The 19,020-nt window shown below is 51.1% G+C and overlaps 1 protein-coding gene across 6 annotated transcripts in view; it reads right to left on the bottom strand.

Moving 5' to 3' along the window:
* PACS1 (phosphofurin acidic cluster sorting protein 1) overlaps window positions 1-19,020 on the bottom strand; it is a 117,153-nt gene that overhangs the window by 9,104 nt on the left and 89,029 nt on the right. For all 6 annotated transcript variants that reach the window (XM_077322972.1, XM_077322963.1, XM_077322982.1 and 3 more), the window contains exons 15-21: window positions 17,104-17,210; window positions 13,003-13,157; window positions 11,978-12,088; window positions 11,255-11,357; window positions 9,159-9,201; window positions 2,716-2,758; window positions 1,592-1,727 (exon numbers count right to left, since the gene is read on the bottom strand). In XM_077322972.1, coding sequence (XP_077179087.1) covers window positions 1,592-1,727; window positions 2,716-2,758; window positions 9,159-9,201; window positions 11,255-11,357; window positions 11,978-12,088; window positions 13,003-13,157; window positions 17,104-17,210 — 698 coding nt within the window. The remainder of the gene's footprint in view (window positions 1-1,591; window positions 1,728-2,715; window positions 2,759-9,158; window positions 9,202-11,254; window positions 11,358-11,977; window positions 12,089-13,002; window positions 13,158-17,103; window positions 17,211-19,020) is intronic.

Raw genomic sequence — 19,020 nt, 5'->3', positions numbered from 1 at the left:
TCAAAGCCCCTTCCAATCACCTTCCCTTCCTCTCCCCACCACAGGACCCTTGTGAGGCAGGAGGGGCTGAGAGAATCCTGAGAGAACTGGGACTGGCCCAAGGTCACCCAGAAGCATCATTTCTCAAAGCCCCTTCCAATCACCTTATATTTAAATATATTTATATTTATTATATTTATATACCGCCCTCCCCGGGGGCTCAGGGCGGTTTACATTCCCTTCCTCTCTTCTCCACAAGCCCCTTGTGTGGTAGGGGGGGCTGAGAGAGAATGGTAACTGGCACAAGATCACTGGGCAGGCTCCATGTGGAGAAGGAGTGGGAGATCAAGCGTGGTTGTCCAGATTAGAGTCCACCGCTCTTAAACCACTACACTGTGCTGGCTTTCAGTGAGTCTTAAGGCAGACTGCAAGCTATGTGAAGTTCAATCATTTGACTCAAGGCAGCCAGAAAAATCAAACTTGCATGCCGAGGCTAGACCGCGTCATTCACGGAGTGGACGGCAGGTCCCCCCCCCCCTTTACCCCACTTACTGTTCATCTATAGAATCATAGAATCATAGAGTTGGAAGGGGCTATACAGGCCATCTAGTCCAACCCCCTGCTCAACGCAGGATCAGCCCTAAGCTGATTTACAGGGCACCTCCTTCATTGTGATTTGACAATATGAATCCAAATATTGATATATAGATAGAAAATTAGATTTATATTTATGTTGTTAATTTTATAGTAAAGGTGATGGGATTTTGCCACCTTTGATACTACAAACAGTTTTTGAAGGTATGTGTATTTGAGGTAATTCTTTGCTGCATTCTTTGAGTAATTTGAATAATTTTTATATGAATAATAATCTCTACATTTTGGATTTAGAATTGGGAGGTTTCAACCACTGAGGAAGCCAATGAAAACGGAATTGATCTAGAAGCCGTTATGGTTGTTCCTTCTGGTATATGAAAGATGTAAAAGGAATTGTATTTACTCATTGTATACATGATTACAAACATATTGCCTTAGAAAGGTTCCCTGTTCTCTTCTGGGAAAGGGAAGGACAAAAAGGTTCCTGAGTGGGCAAGAAGGGATGCAGATGAACAGGGGTAGGCCCACGTTAAAGGTAAAGGTATCCCCAGTGCAAGCACCGAGTCATGTCTGACCCTTGAGGTGACGCCCTCCAGTGTTTTCATGGCAGACTCAATACGGGGTGGTTTGCCAGTGCCTTCCACAGTCATTACCGTTGACCCCCCAGCAAGCTGGGTACTCGTTAGGCCAGGACAATTCCCTCTTACCTCATTGAAGGAGGAGAGAACAGCTGTTGGGGGCAGGGGAGTAGGGGTCTGCTGCAACCATGTTGGGACTTGTTGGAAGTCACATGGAGGGGTGTCGACATGGAGTTTGACCCAACCCTTGCACTGGCCTTTAGGCAAATTTAATCGCTCGGTGCTGCCACTTCTTGGCCTTTTGAACGAGGAGATCGCAGTACGTCCAGGAATTCCCAGTGTGTAGAATTCCACAGCGTTTACCTGCCCTCAGCACCCATGATGATCTCCCCAAAGAGCAGGGCAGATCCGAAGCTTCCCTCGCGCTGCTCAAGACTTACCCCACGACCGCCAGCCCACTTGTCATGGAGGGAGACGAAGGAGGTGTGGCAGTGACGTCCCTGGTGAGGCCAGAGGTAGAGGGGGGAGAAGTGGACGGCACCGTGAGGCTGATGACGGGAGAATCGTCTCCATCCCCTGTAAAGGAGAAAAAGAAGCACTGGTCCTTATATGCTGCCATTCTCTACCCAAAGGAGTCTCATAGCAGCTTACATTCACCTTCCCTTTTCTCTCCCCACAACAGACACCCTGTGAGGTGGGTGAGGCTGAGAGAGCCCTGATATTACTGAAGAAGAGTTGGTTCTTATATGCCGCTTTTCTCTACCCAAAGGAGTCTCAAAGCGGCTTACAGTCATCTTCCCTTTCCTTTCCCCAAGAGACCCCCTGTGAGGGAGGTGGGGCTGAGAGAGCCCTGATATGGCTGAAGAAAAAGAAGAGTTGGTTCTTAGATGCCGCTTTTCTCTATTCAAAGGAGTCTCAAAACGGCTTACAGTTGCTTTCCCTTTCCTCTCCCCAAAAGAGACCCCCTGTGAGTACTCTGTGAAAAAATTTTTTTCCTGATGTCTAGTCGGTATCATTCTGCATGTAGTTTAAAGCCATGACACTAACAGGGCCGACCCTGCTTGGCTTATGAGAAGCAGAGTTGGCCCTGGTTAGTGTCATGGCTTTAAACTACATGCAGAATGATACCGAATAGATCAGGCCCACCTCAGCCATCCAGATCAGGGGGGATCTAAGACAGTCCACATCAAGACTGCTGACCATGCCTGCTTTTGCCTTGTCATTCGGCGCCTGGAATGTGTGTTCTGGGCCACAGCGATCCTTCATGGGTGCCCCTTCATGTACAGAGGTGCATCTGGGTGGATGAATTCCTCGCAGGAGGTATCCCAGCCCCCTCTGCAGTAGCACTCTGGGTCTAGTCCCCCCCACCCCACCCCCACATGCAATATCAGAGATGCCCCGACAGATACTTGTAGCTCTAGCACTATAGTAAGGCCCAGGATTTTCCTTTTTGCAGGACTGAGTCAACCATTTCCAGATCAATACTAGCTCAATTGCCCTTGCTCTGTGCCTAGGAGAAAGCAGCTTAAAAGCCGGTGCTCCAAGCCGCGGGGTGCCATCCTACCTGTAGCCGCAGGCGAGTCTTCAATGAGGCCCACTTTGACCACCTGAAACACAGGGAAGGGGAACCAACGGTGAAAGCCTTCTGGAACAAATCATGGCAAATAATTTACAGGCAGGCGGAAATAGACACCTCTGCCCTTTCTGTGGCCGGTTACTTGATCTCCCTCGGTTCTCCTTTCTTGTTATTTTTATAAGTAATCAATGAGTGCAATCAAAGTGGTTTATATAACAAGGACAATCAGAACACCGTACTGTGGAAGAGCTGTCTTTGAACGGACCTAACGCCAGGCACAGTGGAAGAGGGTCTCAGCAACTGTGGCCGGAAGGGGAACCTTAAGAGGGAGACCAAGGGGGCACTCAGCTGAAATGGGATCTTGTCTGTCCTGTAATGCAAATATGGCACGTGTGGTACATCTTCCTGCTGTGGGCTGGTGTCCCCTACGTGTGCCTCCTCCATTCTGTATTTACCAGCAACTATCAAAGGCTCTGAGGGCTTGAACCAAAGAACCTTGTAAGGCTCAAGGTGGGCTTCATAAGTTGCATTCAACGACAGCTTCTCATTGGTGGCCTTCAAGCAGTGGGTGGACAGAGACTGATCCTGGATGCTTGAGGCTGATTCTGCATTGAGCAAGGGGTTGATGGCCTGTAGGGCCCCTTCCCACTCTAGGAGTCCACAGACAGCCGACATGTGGCACCTGGATCGGTCAGGCTTTGGCTAAATCTCAAGACCCTCGGCACCCTGCCCAGCACACAACTGTCCAGTGTCCTCCAGCTCAAGCCCAACCCCTAAAAACCCATCTCCAAAATGTTTGGCTTGAAGGAGCGGGCCTTGCTTTTACTCCGGCTCGCCCAGCCCCAACTCAGCCACATTGAAGTCCACTGCAAACATCAAAGGCACCTTTGTTTGGTCGCCCTTTCCGCTCGGAGCTAATCCACACTTATTAAAAGGGACGGAGTTACCTGATGCAAGAGGGGTGGGCTTTTGTGGGCCGTTTCTTGCCTGCTCATTTGGGGACTAAATGAAACCTGGGGTCCTAATGGTGCTGCGTTTGATGCCCACCCCAAAAATCCACAGCTTGCAATTACACAGCCTTGCCTTAAAGACTAACTGTATCTGTGGCAGGATACGAGCTTTTGTGTTCACTTCTTCAGGTGGGAAATGAGCAGAGACTTACGAAAGCTCATCCCTGCTACAAGGTTTGTTAGGCTGTAAGGTGCACCAGGACACTTGCTCTTTTCAGCCATCACATGGCGACCCGTCTAGAGCCTGTAACTGAGTTTTCAGTGCAGGCCAGGGCCAAAGGCAGAACAAACCCCGCCTCCCCCCCCCCCCCCCCGCCAGACAAGCATGGATCCTATCCTGATCCCTCAGATCAGTGGTCCCCAACCCCCGGTCCTGGGACCGGTAGCGGTCCATGGATCAATCGGTACCAGGCTGTGGCTCCTTCTCATACTCCTCCCTGGCTGCTGCCTCGGGGGCTGCCCTGCCACTCTGCCACCATTTCACATTTGGTGCTTTCCAGCGGCTGCCATGGCTGGGGCTCCCCCTTGGCGTGGCACTGCACAGCTACTGCTGGCAGCTCCCCCAAGCGGGCGGCGGGAAGTCAGGGGCACCAGTAGGAAAGCAAGTGGAGCAGGGGCTCAGCTGGTGGTGGCGACGGCCCTCAGCAAAAGACTACCCCCCCCCGGGCCTCAGTAAAATTGTCAAGCGTTGACCGGTCCCCGGTGATAAAAAGGTTGGGGACTACTGCCTCAGATGACTTCTGGCTTCTCTTTTCTGCTGGCCAGTTACAGCTGTGATCCCGGAGGGTTTTCAAAGCAGGAGATGAACAGAGCTGGTTTGCTGCTGCCTGCCTCTGCACATCGACCCCGGTGTTCCTTGGAGGTCTCCCATCCAAACAGGCGCCAGGGCCGACCCTGCTTAGCTTCCAAGATTTGGCAAAAATCAGGCTAGCCCGGGCACTCTGGGCCAGGCCTCAGGCCTCCGCTCAAGGTCAAGCTGTTAAAACTTCCCCAGAAACACGGTGGCAAAGTCGTAAAGGAAGACCGAGACACACTTGCTGACGTTTCTAAATGCTAAAAAAGGGTGTTTTGTTTTTTTCCCCTCCCCAAAGCACTCAAGCTGCCCTACTTTGTCCAGAAAACCGCAAGCCCCTTTAATTTCCTCGTGTAAATAATACAGGACCTTGAGAGCCTTCTATAGATTACTGCATCTGAGGTTTCCCCTTAATTGGCTGTCCTTGCATCAGTGGCTCCGTGTGCGTTCCTGGGACACAGCAAGGCTGAGTCACCCCTTCTTGCCCGGCTCAGGTTGACTCAGACTTCCCTGTGGGGTTTGGGTTTTTTTTTTACCATTCAGAGCTGCTACTTTTTTGGGCACAAAAAAAAATTTGTGTTTTTCTTTTCCGGCTAGGCGAGCAAATTTCCTTTGCAGGGGAAGAGTGGCCCCCGGCGGCCGGCATGCTCCACGTTTACCTCACTGCCGCACTTTTCCTTTCTGTCTTATATTTCTATGCTGCCCTCCCTTTCGGCTCAGAGCGGTTTTACAAAGAACACAGAGGTAAGGGCAGCATAATGCATAACAAGAGCAACAGCGGTTTCAAGAACTGACGATGACAGTTCCGGTGACATTTCCATATAACAAGGCTAACTTGCTAACAACGTTAACTTGCTAACTAGGATTCCAGAGGCAGATCGGTTCGGGATTCAGTACATGGGGAGGGGTTTCCTGGGGGCCCAGCAGATGCAGTTCGTTCGGTCAGCCTAGCAGGGGGCAGGAACACTGACCCCTCTTGGGGGGCCAAACCTCAGGAATACCTTTTGCATTGTTTCTCTTGTGAAACCACTTGGGAGGGGAGATGGAAGAAAGCAGGGGAGCAGGTTGGGGGTTGGGGGATTGAGAGGGCAATTTACTTTCCCCCTTGATTTATAAGTGATTTTTCCCTGGGCAGAACGTCGCTTTCAGAAAAACAAATGGTGTTGACGAAACGAAAGCCAAAAACCCACCCGACACAGCAGAGGGGATTCAGGGGCACAAATTAGAATCACAGAATCATAGACTTGGAAGGGGCCATACAGGCCATCTAGTCCAACCTCCTGCTCAACGCAGGATCAACACTAAGCATCCAAGAAAAGTGTGCATCCAACCTTTGGAGCTCACCACCTCCTTAGGCAGCCTATTCTACTGCTGAACTACTCTGTGAATTTTTTCCCCCTGATATCAAGCCTTGTAGTTTAAACCCATTCCTGCGTGTCCTCTCCTCTGCAGCCAACGGAAACAGCATCCTGCCCTCCTCCAAGTGACAATCTTTCAAATACTTAAAGAGGGCTATCATATCCTCTCTCAACCTCCTTTGAAATTTACCCCCCCCCCATGGTTTCTTGCAGCAGAGGTGTCACAAACTGAGACGAACACCTGGAGCTGCCTTATACTCAATCCCCCGGGCCCATCAGGGTCAGTTTTATCTTCTCAGACTGGCAATGGCTCTTTGGGGTGTCAGACAGAGGCCTTTCACGTCACTGACAAACTGATCCTTTCACCGGAGGTGCTGGGTCATTCTGCGTGGGGCAAGCTGAGGCTCTGCCACTGAGCCACAGCCCTTTCCCCCGGGCCGTTATTCGCCTGTGGCACTGGGCATGAAGAAGGCTCTTCCAGAGGCCACTCCTGCAAACACACCCCACCCAGAGAAGAAGACAAGGCAATGCTGGAATAGCAGCACGCTGGAAAGAAGGCTATTTCCCTCTGGGCTGTTCAAACCATTACCCGTCTCTCTTTTCTCTCTCCGCAACTATGATAAACGTGGCTTGGGGCTCAGAGAGAGAAGCTGCATGGGGGCCTCCTTATTGCCAAAGAGGTCCCCTTAGCAGGAGTGTTTTGCGGCTGCCGCAAGGCGAGCTGGAAGGGCACAAGAGAGGTTACAGAAGAAAAAGGAGCTGATGCTGGGAAGCGTTATTAGGCGGGTTCTACTGGCATGCCACCAGTGCAGCCTTTCAGACTTCTTTACTGCTTGTCTCCAGGGAAGAAAAGCACGGGAGCGAAACTAAAAACCTGACAGACAGCCTGCAGCCCTACGCAGATGCCGCACTTGGTCACTGGGGGCGCTCTTTTAACCAGGTACAGAAAGTTACACCTGAATGCCTAACTGGTGGCTAAGGACCGGCCGTAAACCGGGAGGTGAAACCATCATCTGAAGTGGGCACAGAGGTCATGTGTTGCATTCGATGTGCCAATGTGTAAGATTTGAAGCAATGCACAGAGAGGAAATCACAGCTCTGGCAGTTTCCCTGCCCAGCCGATGTCTTGCTCTTTGCCTGGCTTCAGGGAAAGCCAAGCAACTATGGGGAAAAAAGAGTCAAGCTGATGGAAGGTGCCACTGGGAGGCGATCGATGCTGGGTGCCCTGCCTTGGGTGGTTTGCAGCTTCCCCTCTCCTCAGCAGCTGGGCTCCAGCTAGGCTTACGGCCAAGTCTGTAATCAAAAGTGCTCGATCCAGGAAGCTAAATTTAGCTCCGGCAAACGGAGCCTGATTTAATATTATCGCGTCTGAATTTGGGCCTCCACCTCCGCTGGCCGCCAATGGGTCAGAGCCGCTGTCACTCGCGGGAGGTCGTGAAGGAAGGAGGTGTTACTGCAAAGAAGGTGACGTTCATTTTGATGCGGAATGTTTCAAAAAGGCTGCATTTCCTCCCCCGAGGCAGTGCCCTCTTCCAACAGCCAGAGACCAATGGCCTCACACGCTGTAAAAGGGATACGAGGGAGTGACAGCATTTCTGGTGAATCTGATAAGATCATCAAGCATTAGAATCACAGAATCATAGAGTTGGAAGGGGCCCTACGGGCTATTTAGTCCAACCCCCTGCTCAACGCAGGATCAGCCCTAAGCATCCAAGAAAAGTGCGTATCCAGCCTTTGCTTGAAGACTGCCAGTGAGGGGGAGCTCACCACCTCCTTAGGCAGCCTATTCCACTGCTGAACTACTCTGACTGTGAAATTTTTTTCCTGATATCATTGTACTTGTAGTTTAAACCCATTACTGCATGTCCTCTCCTCTGCAGCCAGCAGAAACAGCATCCTGCCCTCCTCTAAGTGACAACCTTTCAAATACTTAAAGAGGGCTATCATGTCCCCTCTCAACCTCCTTTTCTCCAGGCTGAACATTCCCAAGCCCCTCAACCTATCTTCATAGGGCTTGGTCCCCTCGTCGCTCTCCTCTGTACCCTTTCAATTTTATCTACGTCCTTCTTGAAGTGAGGCCTCCAGAACTGCACACAGTACTCCAGGTGTGGTCTGACCAGTGCCGTATACAGTGGGACTATGACATCTTGTGATTTTGATGTGACATCTTGTGATTTTGACATTGGTTGTGTATGTGTGTGTGTGTGTGTATGTATGTATTATATATATATATATATATATATATATATACACACACACACACACACAATATGAATATCAATATCAATATCAATATCAATATCAAGATGGGATCTTAAATGTGGCTTCCATTCTCAGCAACCAAATGAAAAATTCCCAAACTGATAAGCCAAGCAATGAAAAAAATGGCAGAATAATTTTTAAAAATGGCATTAAGACATCTCTTTGGAGCCCGAAAAGCAGTTAAAAAGAAAAAAACAGCAGTAAGAAAACAAAGGATAAAGGAAAGGCTCGGTCCCAGGCAACCTGCTGAGGAGAGGATCTCCAAAGTCAACTGGCCACCACAGGAAAAGCCTCACCACGAGTGGCCACTCAGAACGGAGATCCTGCAGGGTCTGTGGCTCAGTGGCAGAGTAGAAGAAGAAGAAGAAGAGTTGGTTTTTATATGCCGCTTTTCTCTACCCGAGGAGGTTCAAAGTGGCTTACAGTCGCCTTCCCTTCCTCTCCCCACCACAGACACCCTGTGAGGTGGGTGAGGCTGAGAGAGCCCAAATATCACTGCTCGGTCAGTACAGCTTTATCAGCACTGTGGGGAGCCCAGAGTCACCCAGCTGGTTTCATGTGAGGGAGTGCAGAATCGAACCCGGCTCGCCAGATTAGAAGTCTGCACTCCTAACCACTACACCAAACTGGCTCGGCAAACCATTTCCAGTTAGAACAGGACCATGCCGGTGTACCTCTGGCACAGACCCTGGAGAGCAGCTGCCAGTCTGAGTAAACAATACAGACTTGGACGGACCGAGGGTCTGATTCAGCGTAAAACGGAGTCAGGGGTTCTTAAGGCGATACCTTGAAGAAAAAAATATTACATGCCTAATGATCAGGAGGTGATAGGCGTCCTAAGACATGAAACCTTGCCCATGGGTTCCTCTGAAAGCAAGCCAGAGAAACACGCACTCCCCTTCTGATGAATAGATCCACTGATTTTTAACTATCGAGTGCAACCCCATCCTTTGCGACCTGTGATCGTGTTACAGTGCGGAATATTCAAGGAATGGAGAACTCTCTTACCCCAATGAAAGGGATGAACTTTTGGTAGGAGTCTTCATCTTGGCTGTGGGAGGAAAAGAAAACAGCCGTGTGAAATCGATCAGTGGGAAAGACAGAAAAGAAAGGCAAGCTATAAATAAGGGCGAAGGCTTCCCACGCTGGTTCCCGTTTTAGCTTAATTAAGACGAGGAAAAATGAGCTGGAAAACAGAGTCGCCCTTCCCTGTCACTCAATGAGGCCCGTCACAGGTTGGGTCCCACGCAGAAACCACCACCACCACAGATAAACTTTACTTTAGCCTCTTACGCTCCCACAGCAAGACAAGAAGAATTGGCCCTTTATTCCTAATTGGCGCTGAGAGGACCTTTTCCTCTGGCTCCATTCCAGAGCTTTCAGCCACTTGTCTTACAAGGAAAGTTTTAAAGCAGGGGTAATCAAACTGCGGCCCTCCAGATGTCCATGGACTACAATTCCCTTGAGCCCCTGCCAGCGAATGCTGGCAGGGGCTCATGGGAATTGTAGTCCACGGACATCTGGAGGGCCGCAGTTTGACTACCCCTGTTTTAAAGGCTTGCTAAACGGGGAAAAAATTAAGGCTTAATAGTCCAAGTACGTTTTTAATCCTGTAGGTCCCAGCACAGAACGAGAATTAGCTGCGTGTTGTGATACAGTGGTAGTAAGGCAGGGATTTCCAACTAGGCCGCTGTGGATCCGTGGGGGTCCTGGGAGATCCTGAAGAGGTCTGAGGCCTTTCCCCCCCTACCGTAATGTACTTGGCCATGAGCAAAGGAACTGGCGAGGGCTCAGTGGATAGGCCGTGGGTGTAAAAAATCAAGGTGGGGGGGTTGGTTCTGGTGTGGTATGGGGGGTGAGGTCTGGGCTACCCTCTCAGCTCCTGCTCTTTCACAGAATCACAGAATCATAGAGTTGGAAGGGGCCATACAGGCCATCTAGTCCAACCCCCTGCTCTACGCAGGATCAGCCCTAAGCATCCTAAAGCATGACGTATCCAGTCTACATGAGGTGGCCACCATAGCAGTAGTAAAGGTTAGGGGGATGGAGTGAAAGGAGGGCGAAGGGTGCGGGTGGTGATGTCACTTCTGGGGGCGTGGCAGGGAGGCGTGGCCAGCTGATCACTTTAGGGGGGGTCCTCACAGCCTGAAAATTTATTTCGGGGGCTCCTTCATAGTCAACAGGTTGAAAAAGGCTGTCCTAAGGCAGGGGTAGTCAACCTGTGGCCCTCCAGATATCCATGGACTACAATTCCCATGAGCCCCTGCAAGCAACCACTGGCAGGGGCTCACGGGAATTGTAGACCATGGACATCTGGAGGACCCCAGGTTGACTACCCCTGTCCTAAGGTATCTAGCAAGGAGAATAAATCAGCACCACTTAAACCAGACATCTGCCAGAACAGGAACCAACAACTTGACTGGGCTAGCCTGCACAGAATCATAACAGCTGCGACCGTTTCATTGATGACGCCTCTATCTGGAACAGCGGTCCCCGACATTGCGGCGCACGGCCACCATGGCGCTCACCCGCATCTTTTCCTGGTGCCCACCAGGTGTTCTAGAAAGTAGGTGGGGCTTCCGCCCAGCAAGGCTTCTGATTGGCCGTTGGGGATCTGATTGGCCATGGGGATTTGTGAAAGGTGTTGCATTGGAAGCAGCTCGAGGATCTTCACCGAGGGACTGGAAAAAAACTGCAGCGGCCGCCTTGCGGTGCCAGAATTCCAAAGCTGACCGCAGACTCTAAAAAGTAGGGGGGGCCCTGATCGAGAAGACAGTGAGCTGACAGCTTCCATGGAATTGTGGGGCCGCCCTGTGACGGGAAGGACCACAAAGATCACTCAGCATTCCTTTATCCTTCCTTAGTCACGGAGTCTCAAACTTTGCTCCAGGAATCTACTGGGGGTGGGGCTGCTCTGCTTTGTTTGGGGAAGAAGTTTCAAAACAGCATCCTGGAAGCTATGCTCGCCGCCTGAGATGGGCAGCCTGCACCTATAGCCATCTAGTGCCCACGGGTCCTGCCAACACAACTCACCCCTTACTGGCCAAAGCTACGCGTTCAGCCCCGCCCCTTGCAATCCAAAGACGGAGGGGAAATGGACTCACAATTTGTGTTTGCAGGTCAGCATTGCCTCGGCCACGGGCAGCTGGTGGGTGACGCTCGCCCCGCTCACGTACTGCACGATCCGGCCGACGACATCGAAAGGCTCTGGGGAAGGACACAGCCCAAAAGGAAGAGGGTCCATCTGCATGCCCGGCAGAGCCAGGTTTTGTCCTCAGTGTACGATCCTCCCCCCCCCTTCCCTGGACAGAGTGGAAGAACTCCAAGGGCAAAGTTCGGGTCTACAGGAAAACTCTTTGATGCAGCAGACAACTGTTAATGGTGTCATTCCCCCCCACACAGATCAACCAATCCAGTTTCTCAGTTTGTTTGTTGTAACAGTCCTCAGCTATGCTTTGCTGGGTGCGTGAACTTTTGTTTTCCGGCGCAAGGCGTCCCTCCCCTTTGCCGGGGCTTGCTCGGCCGATTCTAGCCAATCCTGCATTGCTTGTTTTCAAGCACTGTTGACATCCTGAGGAATCTTAGCTGGAGGCTGAGGCAGGACTACGCTTGCAGAGGCGGAACACTGCGCCGAACCAGAGATCCTGTGCAGGCATGTGGGAATCTTGGTGATGCCTGCCTCTCGTTTGCGTGGAACAGGGACAGATATTAAGAGTAAAGTCCACAACCTGGCAAGAGGAAACTCAAGAGTTCTCTACCAAAGGGGAGGGGAGGGTGTGTGTTTCTTCCTGCCACCCACTGTACGCTCATCATCATCGCCTCCTTACCTGTCACAGGTGGCTCAGCTTTACCGAAAAGCTCTCTCCAGGCAGAGTCCTGAAACATATTGCCGTATCTGCTGTCCACGGAGCCCATGTATTTTGCTACAGGGTGAGAACCTGGTGGGGGACAGAACAATGGCTGCTGATCCAATATACTTTCTGGGGCCAGGAGCCATCCCTTCCTCAGACATAGAATCATAGAATCACAGAGTTGGAAGGGTCCTCCTGGGTCATCCAGTCCAACCCCCTGCACTATGCAGGACTCTCCCAACCCTATCACTCCTCCACTGAATCCCTCCCACCCCAGCCTTCCCCAGGGCTCTCCCTTTATTTCAGAGCACCATGAAGGAGAATCCTTATCCTGGTTTTCCCAAGTGGGAATCTCAGTTAAAGACTGTGACTAGTGGTTTTAAGTAGATCGGCAAGAAGTAAACGTATTTCGATCCAAAGTCTCGCTCTCTCAAGCGACCAATTGCTGTTAGAGGGAGGGCTCATGTTTAATACTGTCTCAGTTCCTTAACCGTGGACCAATAAACAGGAGGGTCTTCAGGGCTCAGATTGGCCAGTTTGAGAGCCAGTGTCGGTGTAGCTCCAAGCCACAAAGGAGGGTGATATACAAGTATAACAAGATGAAATGAAATTAAACAAATAGCAAGGATCTGGGAGATCCAGATTCAGTTCTCTGCCATGCAAACGTGGGAAGCAGCATCTACCGCAAAAAGAAAACCCATGCCACCCAGATCAGTCAAGCAAAACAGGCAAACATTAAAAAGAAAAAGCAGAACAGATGTAATTTAACACACACACACACACACAAAGAAAAAACAACATGGATGTCATTTTGCTCCTTTGTGCAGAGGTTTAAGATGGTGAGAACTAATTTATTGTGCTGTTATTATTACGGTGGAAGCCACCCCGAGCCAGCAATGCTAGGAGGGGCGGGATATAAATAAAGAAGTAAACACGTGCTGAGCTTACTGGCCACTGAGCTGACCCGGGAACCCGGAGAGACCAGAGACCGACCTCATTACCTAGAGGGACGATGAGGAACCTCATGTAGCTCAGCCAGTCGGACGTCTTGTTGGCCAGCTGCTTCACAAAAAACCTCAGGATGGCACTCAGGTAGCTCTGGCCGCCCACCGACACCACCTTCACCGGACGGGGCATGGAGGAGTTGCAGTTGCAGCTGGGGAGAAAGAAATGGGGCTGTGAGGGAAGCCAAGCTCAGTCTTCCCAGCACTGGCCTGCAAGAAGCCTGACCGAGAGCCAGACCAGGGCGAATGCCAGGCGTCAGGAACCTCCTGGCATCAAAAGCAAAACAGGAAAGGCTTCTATGTGCACTGCCCACGCTACGTAGAGTGGTACTTCCCCCCACCCCCCACCCCTGCTGCCCTGACGCAAGAAGAATCCTGATGGGAGACTTCAGATTCACAGTAGTCACGGGTCTTCAAGTGTGCTCACACAGAGGCACTGTTAAATAGAGCTGGGCCTCTCAAGGGGAACGTTAATGCTTCCTTTAGAAAGCTTGGGAGGGTTTCATGGGCACTCCCAATGGCCTCTCAGCTAGGCACCAATCTGGCCTTCAGCCATGGTGCATTTGACAGCATGACGTCATCGAATGCTTCGAGAACCCCCGCCATGCCAGTTCCGTTCAGCTCCGTGTCCCAAGCAAGGCTGACAGCTCTCCAATTCCACCCCACAAAGGACATAGAATCATAGAGTTGGAAGGGACCTCCTGGGTCATCTAGTCCAACCCCCTGCACTATGCAGGACACTCACAAGCCTATCACTCATCCACTGTAACCTGCCACCCCCTTGAACCTTCACAGAATCCTCCTCTTTGTCAGCCTCTGTTTAAAAGTTTCCAAAGATGGAGAACCCACCACCTCCTGAGGAAGCCTGTTCCACTGAGGAAACGCTCTAAGTGTCAGGAACTTCTTCCGGATGTTTAGGTGGAATTTCTTTTGCATTAATTTCATCCCATTGGTTCTGGTTCGTCCCTCCGGGGCAAGAGAGAACAACTCTGCTCCCTCCTCTATGGCAGCCTTTTAAATACTTGAAGATGGCTATCAGATCCCCCTCAGTCGTCTCCTGTCCAGGCTAAACAGACCAAGCTCCCCCAACCTTTCCTCATACGTCTTGGTCTCCACGACCCCTTCCACTGCAGGGACGACTCAGCTCTCATTCTGTCCACCCTGCGTTCTATCAGTCCCCATGTCTCTGAAGGGAAAGCCAGCCTGATGAACAAGTGGTAAAGGTGCCCTTGGGGGGCTACTCTCTGCACTATCAAAATGCCAGTGTGCTGCAGGTTATCAGACCCACCTCTGACCCACTACACATTACGGGGCCCAAACAGAGATCCAAACAAAGACTGTGGATCTCTGTCTGCTCACGAAAGGTGAACAGCCCACAAGCAGAGTTGTTTGGATCAGGAAGCAGATCCACAAGCAGATCAGATTGGACCCACAAGCAGATCAGGAAGCAGAAAGCCGACGGCATCCATGAGAAGAATCCATCCAGCCACCCCTTGGTCAAGCTAGATCGGCAGCTCCACTTGCACCCACTAGAGGGCACCTGGAAGCTGGGGAAAGGTACACTTTTCAATCCTGTAATGATATCTGGGAGCTTTGCCCTTAGCAGACACAACACTCAAAGCAGGTAAGGCAATACCCTCTGTGCTGGCAGCGCCGTGTAAGCTTGCAGGCCCTTGAGGAGGCCGGCCACTTTCTTTTACAATGAGCAGGGCTTCCAGATGACAGGCACCTCAGGCAGTCGAGGCAACCAGCCAAGCTGGGTTTCTGGAGCGCTAATCCCACGCGCTTTGGCATGCCTCCTGCCAGTCACCTTCCTGTGATTTCCTCCTAAGCGGAGACTGCAGGCATCCGCATCTTTCTAGTCACAGGGCCTGAAAATCGGTTCTCAAATGGGCTGCAATCCATAGACAGACCAGGTCAGGCTGCTCGTCTGCCTACTGCAGAATTGTTTAATTCGGCTGATGGTGTCTCTCTCAAAGAATGCCAAGGAGTGGCCTTTGGGGCTCTATGCGAAGCACTACACCTGAGCTACAGGCTCTCCCACGGCTAGGAGGCAAGTCTTCTGTCCTGAAAGCTGTTTCCTCTCAGCCCGCATCTTGGCAGGCTGGCCAGCAAGTATTCCGCACACGCTCAGAAGCCCGGTTGCCGCTTGCCGTCTGGCAGAGCACAGAACGGGCTCGAGGGCTCGGTCAACAGCTCTGTCTGAAGGGATAAGAAGATGGCACAGGGTGAATCAGCTCCAGGCGGAGTTACAACGTGGGCCCGACAGTCACCGAGGCAATGACGAGAGCGTGAAGAACAAAGAGCCTCGAACAGCAGTTTTCGTGACAAGGTCTTCACGTCACCACTTCCAGAAGAAGCTGCCATGCAGCCTTGTTTGGGCACGGCGATGGGATCTGCGCTTCCGTCTCCGTGGCACAAAAGCGGTAAAGGAGCCAGAACAGCCAGAACCCTGTTGCCAGGAGAGCGTGGCTGGCTGAAGGGCACCACTCAAGAGTCATGTCTCATGCTCCTGCAGCACGCTGGTAGCAATTGCTCCAGTGACCCCCATCTATGCAACCTCAGTAATACTGCTAAAGAACAGGTTCACCGTTCAAATAAAGCTGGCTCTCCAGAAGTCTGTGGACTACAATTACCATGAGCCCCTGCTGCCAGAAGGGGCTCATGGTAACTATGGTCCATGAACCTCTGGAGAGCCACAGTTTGGCCACCCCTGCTCTAACAGTTCACAACCAAGCTTGCATGGCCAGAGTCAACTGGCTGCTGTGGGGTTTTCTGGGCTTTGTGGCATGCTCTGAGCAGATGGTTTCCTAGTACAAGGTCCCAGGTTCAAATCCTCCCCCCCCCCCCCCACACACAATTAAGAATCAACAGGAGGTCCCGGAGAACTGCTGCCAGTGAAACAGGCAGGACTGAACTTGATGGATTGGTGGCCTGATTCAGCAGCTTTACTAGTTCAATCTGCAGAACATTTCTGCAGAAGTAGGAAAGAGTGAGAGTCCAGTAGCACCTTAAAAAACTAACAGTGTTTGGGGGCAGGGCAGGGGCTGTCGTGAGTCACTGCTTGCTCCACACAGCTACCTATCTTAGAAACATAGAATGGGAAGGGACCTCCAGGGTCATCTAGTCCAACCCCCTGCAGAATGCAGGAAACTCATAACTACCTGCCCACCCACAGTGACCCCAATTTCATTCCCAGGTGATACCCTCCCCCAAAAAAACCAGAGTTCCTGGACAGTCTGGCCTGGAAGAAATTCAACGATGTGACTCTGAAGAGACTGCAGAGGACAAAACGTCCAAAATGTCTGGATGAGATCAGGGCCCTAACGGAACTAAAACAGTTCCACAGGGCCTGCAAAAGGGAGCTCCTCCGTCAGGCATTTGGCTGAGGTCAACCGGAACTAAAAAAACACCTACTGGGCCCCAAACCTCCCTCCCTTGAACCCACGTGACAGATCTGACCAACCATGGGCCTGTTAGATTGTTCACTATGTGAGAATGTTATTTTCTCTGTATATCGTTATTATTACTGTTACCCTTTCATTCATTATAATTAGTGAGTTTGATGTATTGTTCTGTTACGTTTTACGTGAACCGCCCTGAGCCTTAGGGGAAGGCAGTATACAAATGTAAAAATTAACTAACTAACTCTGAAGGGAGGCTTAGAAACGTGTCTCCTTTCTCTTATAGCACAAGCAGAGGGTATAAATCCCCTTGCCCCCCAAGTGACCCATGGAAGACTGGGGCAAAGTAGCACCGCTCTCTGCCTTCTGCTTCAGGCAAAGGGGCAGGAGTCTGCACGTAGCCGCCTGATGCTGAGGCCGCTCACACTGAAAGCTGTGCTTTTTTTTTTTATTTCTCAGGAAAATCTCCTAAACCCAAGTCACCCAAGGAGTAACCAGTTCCCCAGATATTCAAGTTTCCCTGGGGTTGGAAGCCCAAGTACGCTGGACTGGGGCGTGTGCTGCTCACAGGCATGAGTCACGGTTTCATTTCCAGGCCGGGCGAAATTGCAATTTCTATCCTGCCCTCTCCTACGGGCTGGGTACACGCTCTAAAAACGGGGGTGCCACCCCCAGGATCGCTCTGTGCACTCACTATCGCTGGATCCTCGTGAGAATGGCGGAAAGGACAGCTTGCACTTCGATGGTGGAGCACGTGCAGACCACGGGCCTCTTTTGGTCCTGGAGGAGGTCGGCTACGTACTGGAAGGGAAACAAGGAAGTAAGCAACATAGCCGGCCACAGAGGGATTTGTCACTGTGTTTCTCCGGCTGCCATTCAACACCCCGCTTCCCTGATTGGCAATCACTGGCTGCCTGCCCTTTGACAAAAGGTTGGTAACCCAGCACCCTTAAGCACCTTGGATACAAGATGAATGTGCCACGGTGCCGACTGAGGTGCTGGAAACCCGAGCCCTGTCCTCTGATGGGCCCGGCATCACGCAGAGAGAGACAAGATACAGCAAAGAGGCAGACAGCCGCAAACACGGAGCTACAGATGTCTTCCTAGTGGCCTCAGCCATTTTGAGATCATTCCCCGACCCCTTTCCAAGGGCCCCCGCCCACCCAGCTGAAGGCATCAGCTTACATGGAGGAAGTTTTTATTAGGCGACAACAAAATCTCCAGCCCTAGGATAATCAATCCGCCCTCTCTCTCTCAGATTTCTGCGCCTCATGTTCCCTTACCAACAGAAACATTCGGCTACAACAAGGCCGGCAGATAAAACTCCAGGGCATCTGTCGCATTCTGGAGCATGCCGGCTTCTATTTTGTGACACACATCTGTTTTTTAATCACACAGAGCCAGAAATACCTTTCAAGGGACGAGCTACTTCCTAACGGCTTGGATTAAAGGGGAGAGGTTCGGGGTGAGGGTTAATAGATGGGGAGAGGAGTATGCTGGCTGTTCAGAGCATGCATTCCCCACTTCTACTTCTAGAAGATGGTGAGCAGCCCCAAAGGCCTAGCTTCGCCAGAGCTGGTCAGAACTTGGGAGCAAAAGAGATTGGCCACAGTCAGAACTTAGATGTGTGGGCCACAAAGAAAGGCAGGGAAAGGCAGTGAGAAGACACCTCTGCTTTTCCCTTGCCTGAAAAGGCCCTTGGATTATGACTCTTCTTCTGTAACAGGGATAGCCAATGTGTGGCTCTCCAGATGTCCATGGATTACAATTACCATGAGCCCATGAACATCTGGGAAGCCACAGGGGCTCATGGGAATTGCAGTCATGATGGCATAGTGGTAAAGAAAATGATTGCAACCTGGTCTGTTCTAGTTCAAGTCTTTGGCTCTTACCAAGCACAGAAAACGGCCTGTTCCTCTCTGGAATGTAGTTTTTGATAAGCTCTCTCATAATATAGCTGGAGTCAAACTGTCCTTACCTCTAGGCTAGAGAAATGGAAGAAGTGTGTGTAGCTACTGTTTATGTAAACAATTGGAGGTTGGGGGGAAAGCATGCGAGCGGCTTTTTGGACCTGTCCGCAGTTCTTGGAAGGATGGCGTAAGGGCTGAACGGTGTTCCCGGGAGGTGGAGTGGGGAGGCAGAGACCCCAGGCTATTGGCTCATCCTGCAAGGGCATCATCTTTCCCAGCCTCCAAGGGAAGGGTATTTAACACTAGGTAATCCTATTGTTCTCTATGCAGATTTGGGAACTCCCCTGTGTCTATATTTCTACTGCAGTAAAAACATAAAAAAAGGTTTTTCTCTCAGTGTGATTCATTGGGGCTGGGCAAAAGAACCCTAATTAGGCTGCTTGGCCTTGCTCTAAAAGATGGCACGAGCATTTGCTGACACCTAAATGGAACTGGCATCCAGTTCATCAGGTATCTTCAGAACGCACTTAACAGAGACCATTCATTAGATCCAGGCTACATTTGCATGGCTGCCTAGACTAATACCTGATGACTGGCCCCATCTATTAGCTCGGTGCTCACCACCTTTAGACTGCGAACTCTTTCAGGCAGGGATCTATGTTTCTTATGACAGAAAGTCACAGCCTGCAGGCGGAACGAGG

This window comes from Paroedura picta, chromosome 1 (assembly GCF_049243985.1).
Source record: "Paroedura picta isolate Pp20150507F chromosome 1, Ppicta_v3.0, whole genome shotgun sequence".
Taxonomy (NCBI): domain Eukaryota; kingdom Metazoa; phylum Chordata; class Lepidosauria; order Squamata; family Gekkonidae; genus Paroedura; species Paroedura picta.
The sequence above is the reverse complement of the archived record's forward strand: the minus strand, read 5'-3'. Positions and strand labels throughout refer to the sequence as shown.